At 47.4% G+C, this 23,869-nt stretch overlaps 1 protein-coding gene across 1 annotated transcript in view; it reads right to left on the reverse strand.

The window, feature by feature from the left end:
- Slc5a11 (solute carrier family 5 member 11) overlaps positions 1–23,602 on the reverse strand; it is a 52,940-nt gene extending 29,338 nt beyond the window's left edge. Inside the window, exons 1-5 of the mRNA XM_041666456.1 lie at positions 23,228–23,602; positions 11,565–11,722; positions 7,968–8,039; positions 5,323–5,427; positions 3,958–4,017 (exon numbers count right to left, since the gene is read on the reverse strand). Of these exons, the coding sequence (XP_041522390.1) occupies positions 3,958–4,017; positions 5,323–5,427; positions 7,968–8,039; positions 11,565–11,699 (372 nt within the window). The 5' untranslated portion in view covers positions 11,700–11,722; positions 23,228–23,602. The remainder of the gene's footprint in view (positions 1–3,957; positions 4,018–5,322; positions 5,428–7,967; positions 8,040–11,564; positions 11,723–23,227) is intronic.
- Between the last annotated feature and the right edge of the window lie 267 nt (positions 23,603–23,869).

Genomic DNA, 23,869 nt, shown 5'->3' on the forward strand with positions numbered 1-23,869 from the left:
ATCGTAAGGGGACACATTGGGGCAACCTAGGGTAGGGAATTGGAGGAGGAAATGTGTATATGGTCATAACATGAAATTGTCAAAGAATAATGTTCTTATTTTAAAAGAGAGGAGCGAGAGAGAACGTTGCTGAAGTGCTAAGGATACACAGGCTGTACACGAGACTTTGCCCTCTCTGTCCCCTGATAAGATGAACGCCCACAGTGATTGCATGTCAGTTAAGAGCAAAATATAACTCACTTCAAAACTTAAGGGGCAAAACCCACCAAGCAAGGCGGTATATGCTTGTAATCCCAGCATTCAGGAGACTGAGGCTGGAGGATTGAGAGTTTAAGGTTGTACAGTAAGACCCTGTTACCAAAAAGATAAAAACAAAACAAAAAACAGCCCTAAAAGACCTTGGAAAGAGGAGTTTCACTCCATGGTGCGGCGTTGTTGGCCCCACAAACAGCACAGAAATCACTGCAGGAATCTCTATCTGCTCATCCTCCCTTTGGAATTCTGGGACTAGAATATGCAGAAGGAAGTAATGGTGCACAGAGCGTCTTCATCCCAGAGGCACTGAGTTCTGGCAGTGCCAGGATGTGGGGATGGGAGTCTGAAGCAGAGACTGTCACTCCATGTGGGATGCTTCCAGGATGGCCATGCTGCTGAGAACCATGATTGGGGTGCCACTCTGGGACCTCCGACCAGCGGGTGTTCTTCCATGGGTCCCAGGAGTCAGATGGGGAAGGATGGGATAATGACACTCATGGGGCATATTTCTTCATTTGGAAAGGCTGCGTTTGGTCTCATAGCCTCTTCCAGAAGCTCACATGTGGAAGGCGTGGTCCCAGTGGATGGACCCAGAGAAGTGTTTGGATCCGGAGGGCTCCGCCCTAGCAATGAATTCATCTCCTGATGGGTTCCTAACTTAATGATATTATCGGGAGGTGGTGGGAGCTAGGAAGAAGACCTGTTTGGAAGGGTGGGTCACTTGGGGGATAGACCTTGTCACCAGCTCCTCCCTGTCACTCTGCTTCCTGGGGGCCATGAAGTGAACCGCCTTCCCCACCATCTTTCCCCTCCATGATGTTCCTGCCTTGGCATGGGTCTAAAAGGAAGGGAGCCTGCTAACAAGAGATTGAAACCTCTGGAAATGTGAAAATAAACCCCACCCCTGTTTATCTCAGGTATTATGTTGCAGTGATGAAAAATGATTAATATGGGCTGAGTGGCCATTCTGGAGACTGAGGCAGGAGGATTATCAGTTTGAAGCTGGCCTGGACTACCTAGTAAAAACCTGACTCAAAAAAGTTAAACTAGTAACTTAATAGTAGAATCTTACTGAATGTTCTAGTGTTTTAAGTGAGATAAGTTAAATGTTTATGCATCTTTGAATTTTTCTTATTAAAACATTGGCAAAAAATAAAGATAACAATAGATAGTTTTGACAGGTTTAATAAAGCTTCTCTATTCATCTCTTCTCCTCAAAAGGCAAGTTGGGATTCTGACTCCCATGGATGTCCTGCATAAGTCTTCTGATTTTCTCCAAGGTAATCTCAGCAGGAAGTTTCCAGAAGTATTTTATACGGAGTTCTGACACTGTAGGAATAGTGCAAGCCTTGTACACTCTGGGACTTGAGACTTGATCAGGGAGTACAATGGGTGCTCTGGTCCATTCAGATAAATGTACCAAAAAAAGACACTCTGGACAACCACTATCTAATCTGCCAATGACAAGACAACTGCCATCTGGGCATGGCTCCTGAGCTAGACTCCTCTCATTGGCTCTCACTATCAGTTGACCCCGGGGTCAATCGAGGATAGCTGCTACAGGAAGTTTCTAGAGACAGGAGAAGAGGAGGAAGAGGAGGAGGAGGAAGGAAACAAAGGAGAGCTTGCTTCATTCACACACTACACAAAAAGCTTTCCGATCTTGAAGGTAGCCTTTATTCTAAAGTCCAAGCCATTCAGGAAATAGGCCAGTGAGTCAGAAAGTCTAGGCCACATACTCCTCTGACTACAGACACAAACCATAGCCCAAGGGATCACAGAGGGACCATCCCTCTTGCTGGTGCTGAATGACTGGGCCGAAGAAATAGACACAGCAGCCAGATAAGGTAGCACATTCTGCAGGGTGTATAACCAAAGCTGTGAGTGGCTAGGACTCAAGGGGAAGAAAGCATCTGGAAGAGAGGTTCACATCCGGATATGGTGTTCATTTTACAACAGTTTGCTAAGCGACACGCTTGTGCTTTATAGCTTTGTGCAGGTTTGCTATGTGTTGCCACGCCTGCCTTGACTTCCAGTAAAAGCAAACTGGATGGTGGTTTACACTCTCAGTACCGTGGCACTTACCCAGCGTGGGCTCACTCTCCCCTTTGCATACTTGAAAGATGCCACCCAAAGGATGTCTAAAAAAAAATTCCCAGTCATTTTATTTTATTTTTCCTTATTTTGTAGTGCTGAGCATGGAACCCAGGGCCTCATCTGTCTGGGCTTCTAAGGTACCATTGGCCGGCACCATAGTCCCAATTTCATCTTGTTAGAGAACTGAAGAGTTGCTCAGCTCTGTTTTCATTGTCCCTTTTCCTGGCCTCGTGTACCATGAAAGGATGTCCCCTCTTCATTGGAAGGCACTGTGGCTGTTGACGGGTTCACCACTACAAACAGCTACAGCATCCTGAGTTTTCTCAGATCTTTGTGGCTTTTCTCAATCTCACCCCACTCCCCCTAGCCAACCCCTCAGCAGGTGACATTGTTTTCTACTGGCCAGAAAAAAATGGGATCCGTCAGCTGAGAACACCCGTCAATCCCCCTTCAACTCTGATGAACAACCTGCATCTCACCACCCCCTTTCCTGGCCCCAGTCTGTCAGTTAAAATCCATTGCTTTGCAGTAGGTAAAGGTGCTTGGCAGCCCAAGTCTGACAACCCGAGTTTGATCCCCAGAACCCATGGAAAGACAGAACCAGTTCCTGAAAGTTGTCCTCTGACCTGCACAAATTCTATGGTACACACGCATTTATACTTACACACACACACACACACACACACACACACACACACACACACATTCACGCTCATCACTCCCAGTCCCGTGTTGGAATACCTGAGATATTTTGTGTATGCACCCTATTTTACCTATTTTGCAAGAGTTCATGAGCAGACCCAGGACCCCTTGCTCATCCAAGCCTCCTTTAGACTCTTGACAACCTCCCCAGGGGAATCCCTCTGTCCCTACACTACCACTTTTTAACTTTACATAATGTCTAATGTCCAAACTCCTCCCGTTTTGTCTATTTCTAAATTTACATATTACAAAGTTAAAGTCAGCTATTGCTTGCTCAGTGGTGGTTATGATGTCATGTGACCTGACAGAGAAGAAGGCCTCAGGAACATGAGTGACAAGCAGCTGACAGTGGCATTAGAAAGCCTTTGCAAACTGCTTTCCACCAAGTCTAGGCTAGGGGTGTGGCTCAGTGTTAGCAGTCCTGACTCCATCCTCAGCAGCCAAACACACACACACAAACATACATAGATTTCTTGTTTGTGCAACACAGCATTGGCATTCCATCTCAGTCAGAAATAGCTTTTATAGATTTGAGCATAAAGGAAAGGAACCACTGCATCACATACACACATATGGATATATATGTGTGCTTGAATTTATGAATTTTGAAGTTATGGCTTATGCATGTAAAGGATTGTAAGGCTTATCTTTGGGTTCTGACATTTAAAACATGTTTTTGAGGTCAGCCTCTGAGTACCCTGTGTGTGCTGAAAATACTGGGTACCTGTCAGATCTGTGTGGGATGGGGTTCCTTTGTTCTTTCTCACCTGTTCAACGTCTGTCCCCAGTGCCAGGAGACTTAATGGCTGTCAGATGGCTATCCACAGGAGGGAGGAGATGCAGGCTGGCCTTCCCAAGGGTGTTCCCATGCCATATTGTGTCCCCCACTCCCTTCACACTCACCTGGCCAGCAATGTAGATGGGAAGGAAGATCCAGGCTAGCATCAGCACAGAAAACAAGCCCTGCTCAAAAGAACACAGTCAGAACACACTCAGCTCTGCCCACATGATGGAGCCCTTCCCCTGTGTCTTGAGTTGGTCTAGCCTACACTCCGCCCCTGAATTGGTCACTTCCTTGCTGAGTGGTTCACTTTTCCTGGCTTTTATGTATTTCCATGTTTAAAATGGCAAGAGGTTAACAGCACAGGGCAGAGCGCCCAAGGCCTCAACTTCTTAGAGGATAAGATGGGGTCATTTGAGCCAAAGAATTTGAGACCAGTCTGAGCAACATAGTGAGGCCCTCAAAATAAAACAAAACAAAAACCCCAAAACAGGGAGAGAGAGAGAGAGAGAGAGAGAGAGAGAGAGAGAGAGAGAGAGAGAGAGAAGATGATAAAGCAGGAGAGAAGAAAATGGAAATAAAAGACTAAAAGACTTGGGGGACATTTAATTCTGTCTCCTAAACACAGCACTGTCCTCTTTGGTCACTCTGCACCCCCTTCTCTTCCCCTGCAGTGGTGGGTTATACCAAAAGGGAGCTGAGGATTCTGGGAGAGTTACCACAGGTCTCAAGAGCCATCTTCTTCCCGTATGAATTAGACATCAGAGGGCCTCACTAGATTGCTTCAGGAGAATAGGCCCAATGGTACTGAAGGAACAATTAACCTATGCCAGCATCTCCTCTACACCCTTCACAGTTAGGAGTTCAATCAATACTCAAACGTGGATACTACATGGCAGGGACCCATGGTTACTCCCTAATGTATCCAGGAAGTCCAGAAAAGTCGTGTAGCTTGACCAAGGTCGCAGTGCTTACAAACATGAATGCTGAGGCCACCTAGTCCTAGCCTGGAGGCGTGACTCCTACCATGTGAGTATATGTGACAAAGGTGTCTGTAAAAACTGTAAAAGTGCTCATGATTGTAAATAAAAACCACATGCAGGAGAAGCCACTCTGAGAGGCCTGATAGGACATCTCCGTGTCTCTAGGGACATGAGGGGCACATCCTACTGAGCACTTTGTTCCAGTAATGGTCAACTGACACTTAAAATATGCAGCTATGCCTCCTGTCACCTGTCATTTTCTACTTCTCCGAGGAAGCATCCTGAGCCCTCACCTCTTGATTTTGGGGGTTGTGGCCCAATGGGTCCCCACCAAGCAGATACAGAGAGATCCACATAAATTTTGTTGGCTAGGAGTACATTTAAAACCTCCTGTTTGCTGAACTAAAAATGCCATTTCACGTTTAAAGTGGCAAGCATTCCCACACCTCCCCAGGCTTCGGCGGCAGAACAAAGGGGAGATGTCCGTATCATGGCAAAACTCACGTTAAGCTCATAGGCAGCAACAGAAATGCCCACAGCAGCACCGGACCCTGCTAGGCCAATGAAGTGTCCGCTTCCAACATTGCTGGCGAATAAGGATGCACCTACCTGTGCGGAGACAAATGGGAAAGATCCTGGAGCTGGACCTGGGAAATTGTCCCTATTCCTAGTTCAAACCATTCTTCAAAGAGACCAAGACAGGTGGGGAAATAGAGAATGTTGGACCATTCCATCCTACATGCCATATTTGTATAGGGCACAGCTTGAACAACTGTGTGTAGCATCCATGATGGACAGGATTCCTGCTAAATGCTTCATGACGCAAACCAGCTCTGCTTTCCAACTCAACAAAATGTGCATGCATGTGTGTGTGCACCTGTATGTGTGTGTACGTGTGTTTGACAGACAGTGCTCACTCTCCTTTCAATCTGAAGATGTCATAGAGGTAAGAACTCTCTAGTGATTGGTGGCTTTGCTTTTCTGGTCTTCAGCCTGTGGGCTCTTATTAATCATGCTACGCTGGAGCTCAGGCAGTGTAGCAGTCTACCCTAGCCGTGATGATGGTACAACGATGAACTTGAGATGTAATCAGAGATAAAACATTTCCCAGGGATGCTGTCAGGAGATAAAACATTTCCCATGCTAGCCTGGGCCTGGAGAGGGTGAACAGTCTGGAGTGGTGTTTTCCATGAAGTTGGAATTGATTGTCTATTGAGATATTACAGTAGGAGAGTGATGTGGGATTCCCCTCTGTATAGTGTGAATATGTTTTATTACCATTGGTTAATAAAAAAGCTGTTCGAGTCAATGGCTTAGCAGAGTAAAGCCAGGCAGGAAATCTGAACAGAGATAGAAGAGAGAGTAGGCAGAGTCAAGGAGACACCATGTAGTTGCCTAAGGAGAAAGATTCAGCAGACAGAACCTTACCCAGTAAGCCACAGCCTTGTGGCGATGCACATATTAACAGAAATGGGTTAATTTAAGATGTAAGAGTTAGTTAATAAGAAACCCGAGCTAATAGGCCAAACTGTGTTGTAATTAATATAGTTTCTGTGTGATTATTCGGGTCTGGGTGGCCTGGAAATGAACAAGCAGTCTCTGTTTACAAATGGTGCCCAATATGGGTCAACTATATCCACATAAAAACTAAGAGGTCTTGGGAAGGAATTGTAGACACAAAAGAACAGAGTTAAGCATAGCTTCTTAGTAGCCACATTTTTTTAAAAATAGACTCTGTTTGCTGGCAGTGAACAGAGGTGCGGCTCCTTTAAGATGAGCATCAAAATGGTTCTTTATAGAGTTTGTTAGCCATTTGGGCAAGAAACTGCTCTTGCCTGGACTGCTTGATGGTATGCTGTATGAACTGGATATGCAGGACCCATAGAAAAATGACTGCTGAAGTTGCCTAAAGAGGGTGAAACAGTCCTTCGGGGTTCCTGCTTCATGAAAGAGTCTGCCAGATGTTCTGCAGGACACAGAAGAAAGTGACTGACAAACTGCCAATATAGACAAAGCAGTCTTTCAGATTTCCTGCTTCATGGAAAAGTCTACCAGCTACTGTAGGCTGAAGATGGGTGCCCCCATGTTACAGAAGAACTTTGGGTGACTGACCAAACAGCCAAATGTCTCTGTCAATACTAGAGTTTTGGAAGTTGCTTACAATGCGCTTCCTGTTTACTTAGGTAATATTATATCCTTCTGGGGTCTTTGAACAGTTGAAAACAGATAGTTATAGTTTTCCTTAGTTATAATAAAAGATAAATTAGGTATAAAACTTTAGATTCACAAAGAAATATTTTAACTGCAATTCTTGCTTGATACCTGTTTTGTTATATGTAATTTTACTATGTTAAAGTTAAAAGTTTCCTTTTTATTTAGACAGAAAAGGGGAGATTATATGAGAGTCCCCTTTGTATACTGTGAATATATTTTATTGCCATTGGTTAATAAAGAAGCTGTTTCAGCCAATGGCTTAGCAGAGTAAAGCCAGGCAGGAAATCTGAACAGAGGTAGAGAGAGAAAGAGTAGGCAGAGCCAAGGAGATGCCATGTAGCGGCCTAAGGAGAAAGACTCAGAAGACAGAACCTTACCCAGTAAGCCACAGCCTCATGGCGATACACAGATGAATAGAAATGGGTTAATTTAAGATGTAAGAGTTAGTTAATAAGAAGCCTGAGCTAATAGGCCAAACAATGTTGTAATTACTACAGTTTCTGTGTGATTATTCAGGTCTGGGCAGCTGGGAAATGAACGAGCAGTCTCCGTTTACAGGAGAGAAGACAAGGCAGACAAATGACAGATGATGGATGGATTGAGGGATGGATAGATGAAGGTAGATGGCAGATCAATAGATGGTGGAGGGATATTTTGAGAAACTAGGTCAGCAGATTGTGGTAATATTGATAAAGTGGGCCTCTGCAACGATCCTAGAGGTGCACTGACGGGTTCTTTTGTGTAAATAAATTTGAATTGGAGCAAGACTTCCTTTAGCTTTCACTCCAACCTGAAGACAATATGGAGCAAACCAATGGCAGGGCTTGAAGAGTCTTTGAGGGATGACTGGATTGGGAAGCAGAGCCTTGTGCAAACGCCCACCACAGAACTCCTCCCAGTCTGCCAAGTGAGGAACGCAACCAGAGACCACTTACAGGCCACCACACCATGTTGCCTCCAGCCAGGAAGTAACCCTTCACTGTGTCCCTCTTGGTCTTCACCGTGGACTGCAAGGAAGGAGAGGGCTGGTGAGGAGAACGCCAGTGCTCAGGCATCCGAAGAGGCTGGGGACTCTGAATGGGGAGGCCATGGAGCGAGATTCATTTCGTCTGACTGAAACTTCGATGTGAATGTCTTAAGGCAGACCTCAGACCTCATCTCTGGCCAGTGCAGCAGCCCTGCCAGTCCTCACATCACTTGTTTTTGTTGTTGCTGCTGCTGGTGTTTTGTTTGTTTGGTTTTTTGTTTGGTTTGGTTTTGGGTTTGATTAGTTGAGACAGGGTTTCTCTGGCTTTAGATTCTGTCATGGAAGTTGCTTTGAGGACCAAGCTGGCCTCAAACTCAGAGTTCCACCTGCCTCTGCCTCCCAAGTACTGGGATTAAAGGTGTGTGCCACCACCACCCGGCTCACATGTTTGTGATAACCTACAGGATCCTCTAGACGTCTGAGCTGCAGATCAGTGGTTTGCCAGTGGCAACTCATAATGGATTTCATTGTTTTAGTGTTCTAGAAAATGTTTCTGTAAGGTCTTTCACAAGCACCAGCTCAGATACATTTAAAATAATTACATTTTAAATAAATTAATTAGGAACTGTAATGAAAAGCTACAGCTGTGAATTACATTTTTTATTTTAAATTTTGAGATGAGTTTGCAATGTAGCACTGGCTGACCTGGAATTCACTATGTAGAGCAGGCTGGCATAACTCAGAGATCCGCCTGCCTCTGCCTCCTGAGTGCTGCGATTGAAGGTGTGTGCCATGCACAGCCAACAGCAGCTTCTTTTAATCCTCACTCACTCCTATGAGGTCGCTGTTTGGGGGCAGGTATTACAGTTGAAGAGGCTGTGGCTCAAGTTCCAGTCTATCTGAGCTGCCAGTACCCAGAGGTAAGGATCTGTAAACACCAAAATGCCTCTCTCACAGGACTGGAGAGCTTGGGGTCAAGGGTCAAGGTGCCAGCAGCTTTATTCTCTGGAGAGGGACTGTCCTTCTAAATGCAGCCTTCTCTGTGTCCTCCCTCATGCGGTAGGAGAGAAGAGGGGCACAGAAAGGACTGGCTGTACCCATCTCTTGTCTAAGGCCGCCACCCTCCGGACAACCACTCACTGAAATCTGCCTCTCACAGCCAATACACAATGTTAAATTCTAACACGAGGGCCTTTTGTAGCTTAGACTTGGCCTCAAACTCTTGTGTAGCTGAAGGTGACCTTGAACTTCTGATCCTGGAGAGTTTTGCATCTCCAAGGGTCAGCACTATAGTTGTGCATCTGCCCAGTTTATGCTGCACTGGGGACCGAACTTAGGACTTCACACACGCTAGGTACACAGTCTACTAACTGAGCTAGCCCATTAGCAATTCTTTTCTATCTAAAAAAATTTTTTTTGGGGGGGGGGTTCGAGACAGGGTTTCTCTGTGTTGCTTTGGAGCCTGTCCTGGAACTAACTCTTGTAGACCAGGCTGGCCTCGAACTCAGAGATTCTCCTGCCTCTGCTTCCTGAGTGCCAGGATTAAAGGCATGCACCACCATCACCCGGCTCTATCTAAAATTTTTAATTACAGCTATTAATGTATTCATTTGTGTTTGTGTGTGTGTGTATGTATGCACACATTATTATGTGTGAACATGTACTTGCCATGGCAGATGTGTGGAAATCGAAAGACAGTTTGTGGGAGTCAGCTTTCTCCTTCCACCATGTGAGTTCTGGGGATCAAACTACTCAGGTTGCCAGACTTGGCAGCAATGCCTTTACCTATTGATCCATCTTGCCCAATCCTACAAGTGATTTCTTTTCTTTTCTTTTTTTTCTTTTGGTTTTCCAGGACAGGGTTTCCCTGTGTAACAGCCTGGCTGTCCTGGAACTTGCTTTATAGACCAAGCTGGCCTCGAACTCACAGAGATCTGCCTGCCTCTAGGACTGAAGGTGTGCGCCACCACACCCAGCTACCCCATAAGGATTTCTTAAGCATACTGCCTGGAAGGGTGTCCAGCCCCATTCGCTAAGTGAATGTTAGCAATGTCCTGAGATATCCTTTCCCCGTGTCAGGCTGACAAAAATGAAATCAACGCACTGTTACTAAGAGTGAGCAGGCTGGCATACATCACTGCTGAGTGTGCAGACTAACGCCAGCCCAAGGAAGGCATGCCGGTGGCAGGAGGATCACAAGTTTGAAGCTAGACTGGGTTACGTAGCAAGACATTGGCTACAAAGTACATATAATTTGTTCTGATTTGCTTTTAAGCCTGGAGGAGTACATTAGTGAACAGTATGTCAAATGCTCACAAGTTAATAATAGTGGTCACCTATGAAGGGAATGGTCACAGTGGGACTTTGTGTGCTATTTATTAAACTACTATTAATTTTGAACCATGTGACTATAGCTATATTACCATAAAAATGAACATATATACATGCATATACTTATATACATACAACATGCATATATACATGTGTGTGTATATGAGAGCATAGGCTTCAAAGTAAAGGAAGTGCAGATTCTAGCTTCAAGTCTCATAATTTAGTGTTAGACTAAAGAATCTAAATTCTGGCCAGGTGGTGGTGGCTCAGGAGGCAGAGGTACGGGGATCTCTGTGAGTTCAAAGCCAGCCTGGTCTACAAAAGCTACTTCCAGGACAGGCTCCAAAGCTACAGAGAAACCCTGTCTTGAAACAAACAAACAAACAAAAAACAAAAAAAAAATCTAAATTCTTTGGACCTAGGTTTCTTTTGTTTGTAAAATGATATAAGATCTTCCTTGAGGTGGGGCTGGAAAGATGACTCAGAGGTTAAGAGCACTGAATAAGTTCAATTCCCAGCACCCACATGGCAACTCAACACCATCTGTAATGAGATCTGGTTCCCTCTTATGACCTGTAGGCATACATGCATTATATATATAATTTTTTTAAAAAAAGATCTTCATTGAGGGGCTGGAGAGACAACTAAGTGATTAAAAGTGCATATGGTTCTCTCAGAGGACCAGAATTTTGTTACCAGCACACACATCAACTGACCCACAACCCTCTGTAACTCAGGGGACCCCACACTCTCTTCTGGTCTCTTCTGACTTCTGTGGGCATGATCATATATGCACATGTGCATAGAGTAAGACAAATACTGGTTTTCTAAAAAGAGACCTTCCTTGCAAATTACCTGAAATAACAAGTGAACATGCATTGACTTACTGACCAACACAGTTAATATACAGTGCATTTAAGAAAAAAAAAATTCCCGAACCTCCCGTATTCTAACCCCTGACTTGTACTCCAGGCACTCCACATATTTGGGGGGATTTTTCTTTTTTTGAAACAGAGTTTTACTGTGTATCCCTGACTGGTCTGAAATTTGTTATATAGGCCAGTCTGGCCTTGAACTCACAGAGATCACTTGCTTCCACATACTTCAAGTTCTAATTGCTGTAGTTCATTTCTTCCTCTCTTGGTATCTTGTTTTCCCAAAGGATAGGATTTATTTTGGAGTTGGACCAGATATTCCCTCCTCGCCCCATCTCTCACCTCATCTCCTGGCTTACCCATAATCCAACAGCCAGGACAAAGAGGAAGTACAGAACCAGGACAGCGATGTCCCCGGGCTCCAGACTCTTCTGGGGGAAAGCCTCCAGGGCATCAGACTGTGGAGGCTGAGGGCTGAGGGTGCCACTCTCCATGGTGCTGAACAAACGTCCCAGTCCTGGGGAGAGCAAAGCAGTTAGATTCCAGGTCCCAGAGCCCCTTCCCTCACTCCATCTGTGGCTTCCCCCCATGGAGCAGCAGCAACAACTACAAAGACCTACCTGCATGGAAGTGTGGTGGAGCCAGCTTCAGGAAGTCAGGTCCATCCCCTCCCCCCCCCCACACACACACCATTACCATCCACCCACCTAGAAAACACAAAGAAGGTGCTCACATTGCTACAGTTGATTTCTTTGTTTGGTTTTGCTAACAATTCAACTTCTTGCTCAGCAAAATATAAAGGACAAACAATTCAAAGAGTACAGACAACACTGGGCAGGTTAGTAATCCCAGAACTCTAGAGACTGAGCCAAAAGGATTACTGGGTGTGAGACTAACCTGGGCTAAATAGCACGATGCTGTTAAAAAGAGAATAAGATACATAAAGTCCCAGCATGCTTTTTGTCTCAGTCTGGTTTCTGTTGCTGTGGCAAACACCATGACCAAAAGCAACTTGGAAAAGAGTTTATCTTGTCTTTCATGCTACGGTCCATGACTGAGGAAAGAAAAGTCAGATGCTCAGTGCAGGAACAGAAGTAGAGACCATGGAGGAACACTGCTCACTGGCTTGCTCCTTCCTAGGTTCATGTTGCGCTACCTTTGTTATACAGTCCAGGCCTACATCCCAGGGACGGCACTGCCCACAGCGACTGGGCTTTCCCATGTCAGTTAGCAAATAAGAAAATATCTTGTATGACCATGGGCTAATCCAGTGGAGATAATTCCTCAGCTGAGCTTCTCTCTTTCCAGGTATCTTAGCTTGCTTTCTCAGCTGTAATAAACACCATGACCAAATGCAACTTGGTAAGTAAAGGGTTTATTTGGCTTACACTTCCATGTTACAGCCCGTCACCGAGGGAGGTCAGGACAGGAACTCATGCAAGGACCTGGAGACAGGAGTTGTTGCAGAGGCCATAAGCGGAGCTGCTTCCTAGCTTGCTCAGACTTCTTTCTTAGATCACCCAGGACTGCTCACCTAGGGGTGGCATTGTCCATAGTGGTCTGGACCCTTCCACATCAACCATTAGTCAGGAAAATGTCCCACAGACTTGCCCCAGGGCCAATCTGATGAAGACAATGCGTCAGCTGAAAGTCCCTCTTCCTACATATGTCTAAATTTGTGTTGAAAAGACAAAAAAGAAGAAAAAAAAACAGTCTGCACACTCTTCTACTTGGTAAGCATGTAGTTTACAGTGAGTAAAATGGGAAGAGTTGGCCAGACACAGCAGTCTTGTTCTAACACTGCATCTGCCCATTAATTGCAAGCGTTTGGGGGTGGGGGTTGTAGATCAGGCTGGCCTCGAACTCACAAAGATCCACCTGTCTCTGCCTCCCGAGTGCTGGAATTAAAGGTGTGTGCCACCACTGCTCGGCCTAATTGCATACATTTAATATACACCCATTACAGCACCTGCGGCCTGCTTGGACTCCCTCTAAGTGTTTTCCACCCTGCAAAGCGATCACTTTCGTTATTATCCTCATTTTGTAGAAGGAGTTAGAAGTGTTAACTAGCTTGCCCAGGTAACACAGCTCAAGTGGAAGGATTTGGATTTGAACCTGAATAACCTTGCTCCAGAATCCATGATTTCAACTACTATTAGAAACCATTTCTCTGGAGATTGCTCTTCTGTGGACATTTTAAGAGAGTCCTTTGATAGCCAGAATAATGACCCCAAAGGTATGTACATTTAATCTCCAGAACCTGTGACTGTGTGGTGTTCACAGAGAGAAATAAGACTGCTACCCAGCTGACCTTAAAATAGGCAAGTACCTTGGAGCATCTAATACAATCACAAATGACACCGAATCAGAGGGGCCAGAAAGGTGACAGCCTTAGAAGTGTGCAGTTTGGCATTGCTGGCTTTGGACACGGGATGAAGGGGCCCTGAACCAAAGAATGAAGGTGGCTTCTAGAAGCTGACAAAGCAAATGAGAAGACTGGCCCAAGGCCTCCAGAAAGAACTCAGCTCTGCTGAGGCCTGATGGAGGAAGGTCATTGGCTAATAAAGGAACTGCCCTGGCCCATTTTATTGGTTAGAGGATAGGTGGGAGGAGTAAACAGAGCAGAACACTGGGAGGAAGAGGAAGTGAGCTCAGAGACTCCACAGCTCTCTCAGGAGCAGACGCCTCAGAGAGAGACGCCATGCCCCGCTCCCGGGATGAAGCTCCGACCCAGGATGGACTAGGCTAGAATCTCCCCGGTAAGCGCACCTTGGGGTGCTACACACAGATTATTAGAAATGGGCTAAATTAATATGTGAGAATTAGCCTAGAAGAGAATGGGCCAGGCAGTGTTTAAAAGAATACAGTGTCCGTGTAATTATTTCGGGGCATAAGCTAGCCATGTGGGCGGCCGGGTGTGGGGGACGCAGCCCTGCCGCCCCATACTACTACAGAGGCCTGTGTGTGTGTGGTGGAGGGTGTGCAAGTCATATGTGTGTGCCTGTGTGTGGTAGAAGGTGTGCAGGCTGTGGATGGGCCTATGTGTGTGTCGCTGCACAGACCTGGTGTGGGGGGGGGGTATGCAGAAGTCAGCATTAGGTGTCTTCATTTTGGGGCTTTCCACCTTATTTTTTGAGATAAGGTCTCTCAATGAACCTGGAGCTGACCCAGTGCCTAGACTGGCTACCCAAAAAGCCCCGGAAATCTGCCTGTCTCTGACCTTCTCAGAGCTTACAGATATTACATACATTATATGCATTACAGGCATGCAGCACACAGCTTTATAGAGGGGGACTGGGGATCTGAACTCAGGTCCTCATGCTTGTACATCAAGTACTTTGCCCATTGAGCTGTCTCCCCAGTCTTTGCTGACAACTAGATTTGAGCCCAGTAAGGCCTATCTAGCACTTTGAACTCAAGATAATAAGAGTGGATTGTTTTAGCCACTGAGTCTGGGATAACAGGCTGCAGCAACCATGAGAAACCAGCAAAATCCCTTAGGTGGTTCTAACTGGGGCATGGGCATAATTATGCCATTCCCTATAAACTGTGGGGTAAGGAGTGGCCAGCCCCGACAGTCACTGGTGGGCAGTCCTGTACTGGAACTAATTCCCCAAAGACAGTGACAGTCTATGACAAATGGAGAGACTCAGACAAACCAGATCTTTAAAGAATCCAAGTTCTTGCCCAAGCAGTGGTGGCACTCACCTTTCATCCCAGCACTCAGGAAGCAGAGGCAGGCAGATCTCTGTGAATTCAAGGCTAACCTGGTCTACAGAGTGAGTTCCAGGAGAGCCAGAGCTACATACAGAGAAACCCTGTCTCAAAGAAACAAACAAGTAAAGTGTTAAGAATTTAAGCTCTGGGGCTGGGGGTGGTCACTGGTAAAGTGCTTTCCATATGAGCGTGAGGGCCCGAGTTTGATCCTCAGTATTCCAGTGAAACACACAACAAAACAAAAACTGGGCTTAGTAATCCGATCTTGTCATCTAGGCTCTTGGGAGGCAGAAACAGGAAAGTCTCTGGGGCTCGCAGGCCAGTCAGGCTAGCCTAATTGTGAGACACAGATCCCAGTGAGACGCCATCTCAAAAAAGCAAGGTGTGTGGTCTTCGAAGAGAGACTTTTGGAGTTGATCCAACTTGAATTCTAGCATCCACTTGCATGTGCACACAAGTGCACACATACTTGCATACATGACCTTGTATATGCACCAGAGGGAGGAGGGAGGGAGGAGGGAAGAAGGAGGGAAGGGAAAGAGGGAGGGAGGGAAAGAGAGAATGAAAGAAAGAAAGAAGGAAGGAAAGAAAGAAAGAAAAACAAATTTACAACTGAGCTATCGCTATCACTATGGTAACCATGCTTCTAATTTAAGAAAGAATCTTAGGAAAAATATTGTAGAAGATATTATGAATAATAAAAACAAGTACATGGCTGAGTATGGTGGCCCACACCTTTAATCCCAACAGTTGGGAGACAAAAGCAGAAGGATCTCTGTGAGTTCGAGGCTAGCCTGGTCTATGTAGTGAATTCCAGTACATCCAGGACTATGTAGAGTGACCCTATCTCAGAAAAAACAAACAAACAAAAAACCCAAAATTGGGCTGGGTGGTGGTGGTGCAGGGCTTTAATCCCAGCACTCGGGAGGCAGAGGCAGGCAGATCTCTGTGAGTTCAAGGCCAGCCTAGTCTACAAGAGTTAGTTCCAGGACAGGCTCCGAAGCTACAGAGAAACCTTGTCTCAAAAAACAAATAAACAAAAAAACCCAAAACAAGTACACACATATCTCTCATGAATTGGAGAAGGTTCTAGATATTGCAAGCATGTCTTTTGCCCACATGACTGTCTGGGATGTCTGGAAACCTTAGCTATGAAATAGTTCTGGGCATTGCAACACGTCTCTACATACTACGTATCTAGTGGTGTAAACTGTCACAATCAAAACGCTCTTACATCCTGAAAAACCAATATCCCCAGTGCACACCTTTGCTCCAGGCTAAAGAATGTCATCAAAGGGGGCTGGAGAGATGGCTCAGTGGTTAAGAGCACTGACTGCCCTTCGAGAGGACCCGGGTTCAATTCCTAGCACCCACATGACAGCTCACAACTGTCTGTCACTCCAGTTCCAGGGGATTTGACACCTTCACACTAATGCACATAAAATGAATCTAAAAAGAATGTCATCAAAGAAATTTTAATAAAGAAGCGGGGGGCCTGGAAAACTGACTCGGTGGTGGAGCACTTGCCTAGTGTGCACGAGGCCATAGGTTCCATTCCCAGCCCTGCAGTATAATGCTGACGGTAATAACAAGGCGATAATGTGAGCAGCTGAGAGTGAAGAGATACATCGTCCAGGCAGAGCCATGGGCTGGCTCTTCACGCTCACTTTCCTGCCTACCTCTGGCTGCTACTTGAGCCTATCTTTTCACCCTCAGCTGCTGCTATAACAAAACACCTTAAGCCTGAATACATTTTTATGTGTACATACTTGTGCCTGAGCGTATGTATGTGCGCCATTTGCATGCCGCTGTCTGCAGGGCCAGAAGAAGGTGCTGGAGCTGCTGGAACTGGAATTACAGGTGTGTGTGGTGGGGGGGAGATGCCTGATAGGAGTGGGGGGAACTGAACCCAGGTGCTTTGCTAGAGCAGCAAGGGCTCTGAACAACTGGGTCATCTCTCCAGCCCCCAGAAAAAGTTCTCAATGGCGTGACTCCATTGACTGCAGCTTTAGAGGCCTCGGAGCCCATGATCAAGGTGACAACTGATTTGCTGTCTGGCGAAGGCTGATCTCCTTTAAATGATGCCTTTTCTGCCTCCTCCCAGGGTGGAAAGAGCAAGCAGCCTCCAGCAAGCTTCTCTTATAAGGAAACCAATCCTGTTTGTGAGGGATTTGCTATATGACCTAAGCACCTCTCAACGGCCCCATCCCTTATCACTATAGATAGCAATGGGGCTTGGGTTGTGACCTATGAACTCTTAAGGAGACACACACACTCTAACCACAGCACAGGGAGAGGAGTAGAGAAATTATTGGGAATTTGCTGATAAGACCTGGTGATGGGGTAAGAGGGACAGGGAAATGGGGTCCTGCTTCTGCTGGGAGCTGCACAGAGCCCAGGTCACCTGAGCAGGATATACCTGGTATTTAGAGCTGACTTTCTCTTTCTCAGTGCTATTGGCTTTTGGGGTGGTTTTCTTGTTTTGCTTTGACTTTTAGAATGGGTCTAAGCACCTTAGCAGGGTGTTCTTAGCCCTTAGAGCGGGCTTTCTCTTTCTCAGTGCTATTGACTTATTGAGTGGTTTCTTTCTTTTGCTTTTGCTTCTAGAATGGATCCTGCTATATAGTGCAGCCTGAATCACTATGTAGCCCAGGCTGGCTCTGAACCTGCTGGGAGTCTGCATCAGCATGGCCCAGCCTGCTATTAACATGTTAGACTGCTGGTTTATTTATGTGTTGTATGTGCCTGTATTACACCCGTGTGTACATGTGTCTACTCATGTGTGGAGTTCCAGGTCTTTGTCTGGTTTGTCATGAGGGTGCTGGGAACTGAACATGGATCTTCTGGAAGAGTAGTACATGCTTATACTTGCTGAGTCATCTCTCTAGTTCCCAAATTCCATTTTCTTTATATCTTCCAGATTCACCCTCAGATTGTGTCCATGTCCTCCCCCCCCCCCACCCGCTCTGCCTGCCCACATCCTTTTTGAGACTGGAACCCCTAATCACTCCCTCCAAAGTAGGTCTCTGGCAAGAATCCATACAGGAGATGCTGCCTCCAGGGTGCTCCAGGCCCTGCAAGGCCCCCTCGACCAGCCTTGACAGTCTCTCCCTAGGGAGAACCGTGCTTTTAGTTCTGATGCGTGATGGTCCCAGCTTTCCAGACCTGGGCCCGGAGGCCCTCTCAAAGGAAGGGAAGACAAGAGCGAGTGCTGATATAAGCTCTTATGGCGAAGAAGGAAGCAAGAAGGGGAGGAAGGAAGGCCCCTGGAAAGATGGGCATTGTGTCTCGTGTCCTAACACGTAAGGAAGGAGTAGGCAAATGCCCATCTAGCTCTGCCCTCACCTGAGGCCCAGCCAGGTATGATCCTTGGCCCTTGAGGAATGGGATGATGATATCCGAGCCATGGTATTGTGTGAACCAGAGACAGGATTTAGAGTGGGGGTGGGGTTTTATAGGTTCCAGCATGGAGAGACTCTGGAGGCTTGGAGAGGAGCTCCATGGACTTTGGGTGCAATCTCAAGGGTCAAAACCCCACTGGGTAGAAAATGTTCTCTCTGACTTTAAAGGTGAGGAAGCTGTGGGTCCTAGGGACAAAGCATCCTGTCTGAAGTCACACAGCTCGTGAGTGGACCTGGAGCCCAGCACAGCTGATTGGCTGCTCCAAAAACAGGGGATCCTGGGTAAGCGTAGGATGTAGCTACAGGTTGGGATAGTTGCTATACCTTGGAAAGGGGTAGATGGATCTAGAAAATAGGTCTGGAAAGGGAGGGAAGCTAGAAGGAGGAGAGATAGCAGTCTTCTGCTCTGAGCCCTCAGGGCCATCCGTGTCCCCAGCTTCACCCCCAGGCCCCTTCCTGTGCATTGTTTGCCAGGCACTGAGGGGCCCTGCAGATAAACAAGTCTTTCATCACTGCAGGGGAGGCTGGCACAGCTTCTAAGTGATTCAGAAGTGGAGCTAGGAGACTGCATCTTCATGGTGCGGACAGGAGATGGACCAGATGCTAGGAACCCTGCAGTGCTGCCGCAAGCCTGCCTGCAGCTTCCTTGACATTCAGCACACAGCTGTGTGACCTCACTGTGACTAGTGTAGGTGCTGAGTATATCACACACTCCCTCATTTTACCCTCCTCGTCACACCTTCAGCTCACAGAAACAAGACATCAAGAGGCCAAAGTGAGCCGGGTCAAACCCTGCACGTGCCACAGTCAAGGCCATAGGTGCTACCGGAAAATCACGTCAGGTAGAAGGTCATTGTGCTTCCAGGCAACTGTCTGTCTTGCTCCCCGCCCCACACCTTTCTCTCCTGTCCCTCCTTTTCTTCCTTTATCTCTGCTCTTTTTCCACAAACACTCATTAGGTACCACTACATCTTCTTTGTGCTAAGAACTGGTACTCAGTAAAGTATTTGTCAAGCCCCAGCTATGTTATGCCATGTTATACGCTGGACATGCAGTAAGATAGTTAAAGTGTTTTATTTACTTACTTTACGTGTGTGTGCCTGTCTGTGTGCATGTATGTGCATATGTGTACCGTGTAAGTGCATGAGGTCAGGAGGGAGTGCTAGATCCTCTGGCACCAGGGTTATAGGATGTTATGAGCCACTGTGTGGTAACCAGGAACAGAACCCAAGTCCTCTGGAAGAGCAGCAAGGGCTCTTAATCACTGAGCCATCTCTCTAGCCCCTCAGTAAGACATTTATTTAGTGAGTACCAGCTGTGTGCCAGGCCCTGTGTTAGGCCCTGGAAGTTCAATGGAACATCATTAGATATTATCTCTGTGTTAGGCCCTACATGGTGAGCTCTATCAGACTTCGGGGGCTCAGCAGAGCAAGTATTTATCAGGTACTAGCTGTGTGCCAAGTTCTCCACATCTAGGGAGGCAACCTTGCTCCCATCCCCATGAGTTTTCTCCGCAGTCCCTTGCCATGCTGTGGCTACCCAGAACTGCTCAGTACAATGGCCTCCGCTCAGCACCTTCTGCGCAGAGCACCGTGGTTGCTGATCCCAGCCTGCCTTAGAGGGCCAAGTGACGGTGGGCCCGAGGTTCTCTTCTCAGAGCCCCTGCCAGCTCGCTTCCTGAGGGGTGGGGTGAGGGCAGAGTCCTGACAAAGGCGTTCTTTGCAAACAGAACAGGCTGCCCTTGAGGTTGCCTAGTGGCCAGAGCACAAAAGGAAGCTCAGTTAAACAGGGACAGCTCCCACCCTTCCCTTCTGGCCTTTTACACAGTGATTGTGCTATGGGAGATGTGAAAATTTTCCACACCACAGTGCAAGGGCCAAGAGAACCAGAGCAGGCAAGCAGGCTAACGGGTCAGGGCCACAGGTAGCCTCCTTTTTTGCTCCTTTTTGTTCTGTCTCAGCCTGGCCCTCTGTGTGCCTGCTGAGGAGGGTCACATTTTTCTTTTAAATTTATAACTTATGTGTGTTTCAAACTTTTTACAAAGGGTAGAAAAGAAGTGTTACCCATGACCTACTGTTCGCAGCCCCCCTTGTATGTTAGAGAGACTCCTGACGTGAAGTGTCAAGCTTGATACTTCTGCCAAGGCACTGGCAAGTTTCCCAGAAAGAAAAAGGAAAAAAAAAAAAAAAAGACAAAAGGGGAGGCAGGAAGTGGTTCCCTTGCACCACAGAAAAAATGACAGCTACCATCTAGTTACAGATGTTAACTCTGGGCCAAGACTTCCTGGGAAATAGATGTGTCATTGTAAACCAGCTGTGTAGACTTCAGGACCTCAGCGCGCTGGCTCGGATCTCACCTCTGCTTCCTCTAGCTGTGACATCGAACAATAAGCTCTCCCCAAGACTGTTTCCACAACTATAAAATGGGAAAACAGTCAGGGATCCATCACAGTAAACAAACAAGCTGTGCCACATCATTTAGAAGAGGATGTTTGATGTGTTCACAGCCTTCAAATGCCGGCAGTGAGGAAGAAGGAAGAGCGCGGGCTTAGCCGTCAGGGAGACCTGGCCGCTTACGAGTGAATCTCACTTGTAACCCACCTTTACGAGGTCAGGCCTCTGATTAACACCACCCCACGTCCTTGCTCCCACTGCACAGGTAAAGCCAAGGCCTGACCTGAGGTCATGCCCCTGATAAATGACTGAACGAGGCCCCAGCCTGGGTTTAACTCCTCGACTTTTACCCACCATCAGATAGGAACCCCTGGCAGGAGAATCCTGGATGTGACACCAAGCCTTGATCTGAAGCCACTCATACCCTCCTTCCTGCTCCTCAACAGTCATGGCTATGAAGGAACCTGTCACTTAACCCCAAGCTGGCCTTTTGACTGGCCTGGTCTAGGGAGTGGGTGGTTGACCAGCCTAGCTACAGGAAGTGGCACCACTGCAAGACCAAGAAGGATGAGGTGGCCTAGGGCTACCACAAGACGGGGCTCACCGGCCTCTGTGGCTTCTGGCCTCTTGATGCTTGGCATAGGACTGTAGACTGTAGAAAGGGCTGAAGGTAGACTCTGAGACTTTGGGCTGGCTCATCCCAGCCCATTAGGAAAAACCACAGCTCTGCTGGTGAAGGGAGAATTTCTAAGCATGGCAGAGCAAGGCATTGTGCCCCAATGGGCCACAGAGGGCGACAGATGGGCATGCAGGGGAACTGGATGAGTCTTCTCCATTCACCTATCCCATTCAGTCACGGCTCTGCCCTGAAATAGCAGAGTAGAAGTCACAGGACATGGTCATTCAAATGCCAACGTGGCATCTCACAGAGACACCTACAGATAGTCAAAGTTAGTGTGCACCGGCCAGAGACCAAACTCTTCATCAGGAAAGCAGGTGCCTCTGCCGCTCTGGCCATGCCACTAGCCACTCACACCTGAAGAGCCCAAAGAATCCTTAAGTCACGTCCAGCCGTGGATCCAATCATCCACCAGCTTATTAATCCCTCTTTCATGTGTTTACCCACTCAAGACTCCATCTGTCCATCCATCTGTCCATCCATCCATCCATTCACCCACCTGCCCATTAATCCATCTGTCCACCTATCCACACATCCGTGCATCCATCAGTATGCCCCACCATTCATTCAACAAGTGACATATGAGCACTTGGTGTGCCAAGCACTGTGTCCAAGAACCAAAAATATCATAGCATACTGACATCCATCAAATAATTTATCATGTCCTTCTCAACTTCCTGAATCTAGCTCTATTCTCTTTTACTTCCAAAACAAACCTCGAATCTGCTCCTTTCACTTAAATCACCATCATACCAGCCACCTTCACTCTGGTCCAGCCCAGAGCAAGTTCTGCTCTTCCTACCCACTGCTAATTTAGATTCCTTTTCACCTCTCCCTTCTATGGAAGCCAAAGAGGTATTTGAACATAAATCAGATCACTTGCTGGCTTCTGTCTATTCCGTGAAAGTTATCTATGACCTCAGGGTCCTCGGTTACCCGTTCACTCTGATACACTTTCCCTCTACCCCCTCACTATTTAGATGCCAATTGCCTTCTCCTGGCCTCTGTCAGGTCCCCAAGTTATTTCCTTTCACACCAAATGTGATTTGACTCTGTGGTTTAATGAAGCGTGGCCCATGATCTGTAGAACTCTCCTGTACCTCCTTGTCTCATGGCACTGTAAACACCAGGAAGGCAGGGATGTTTCGTCTGTTTCATCTTGTGCCCCCAAAGCAGACACTCCATAAACTCCGGTCTTGCAAACAAATATCCCAACAAGGGCAGCATTTCTCCAAGTCAGAGGTCCAGAACCACTCATCAGCCATTTCCCAGAGCTGACCAGCTCGTAGCCACAGGGGCTGGCTCTCAGCTTTGCCCTAAGCTCTGTTCCTGGAGTGTATTCAATGGCCTTAGGGTTTGTCTGTGTACCCACCCTCCCTGGCAGCTGTGCAGTTGGAAGAGATCCCAGAAGTGCAGGTGGGCATGCAGGTGGGCCATGACTTCATCTTTGCTCATTATCAGCAGTAACACATCCTTCCAGCCCAGCTTCCTGTGACCCCCCGGCAGCTCTTTCCCTTCCTTAGCTCTCTGGAACCTACTCTGCCACACCTGGGGGCTGGGCCAGGCTGACCTCCAAATCCTCATCTGACAGACAAGGCACCCGAGGCTCCCATTCTTCGGTGTCCCTGAACTTGGTGATGTGGAAGAACTGAGGGCCCCTGGCCTTTGCTACTGATACCCCCAAACCACCTTCTGCAGGCTAGGAGCAAACGAACCTTCTCTGACTCCCATGAAGTTCACAGGTGGGACCCCGTCAGAGCGGCTATCCAGTCCTTGGACCCGAGGGGCTTCTCAGTTTGGAGAGTGAGAGTCTTAGGGAGGAGGGATCTTACCTTCTTCTGGACGCAGACTCTGCCGCCCTAGGCTCTTAGGGACTTCAGAGGCAGAAAGCAGTGACTGGGAGAAGGGAGACCCCTAGGATTTCTTATCCTTTGCAGCAGAGAGTGGCAGGGACAGCAGGGGTTCTGCCTCCTTGCCTGTTGCTGAGAAAGGTTCCGCACAGGTCAAACTCCAAACTCCAGCCTAGGCAGCGGCAGCAGTTTTAAAGGAAGCCTGGATGATCTCCTCAGAACCCTTGAACTCTGAGCAGGCCCCTGCAAGGGAAGGGGCCTTCCCTGCTCTCACTGGGCCTTCGCCAGTGCCCTCACCTGGCAGGGGGCCCATGGCCTGGAGAGACAGGGGAGACTGGAGCCTGGGCACTGGGCTGCCTTTCTCCCCCACTCTCCCGCCTCCCCTCCACTCTGGGAGTAGGCAGCCTTAGGACAGCTGGAGGAGGAGGGGGAGGAGGGGGTGCAGGAGACAAAAGGGACATGCCCAGAAGGACTTTTCCAGCCCCAACCACTGACAGTAGCAGTCAGTGTGGCCGTAACTGCTTTTTCATTTCTTCAGACTGAAGCAGGGCAGGCACACGGCATCTAGGCAGTGCTGAGCCCTGAGCCACAAAGCGCACATAGCAGGCAGTACTCCAGGGTAGT

The sequence above is a fragment of the Microtus oregoni genome, unplaced genomic scaffold (assembly GCF_018167655.1).
Source record: "Microtus oregoni isolate MIOR12 unplaced genomic scaffold, Mior012 000016F_ref0000370, whole genome shotgun sequence".
NCBI lineage: Eukaryota > Metazoa > Chordata > Mammalia > Rodentia > Cricetidae > Microtus > Microtus oregoni.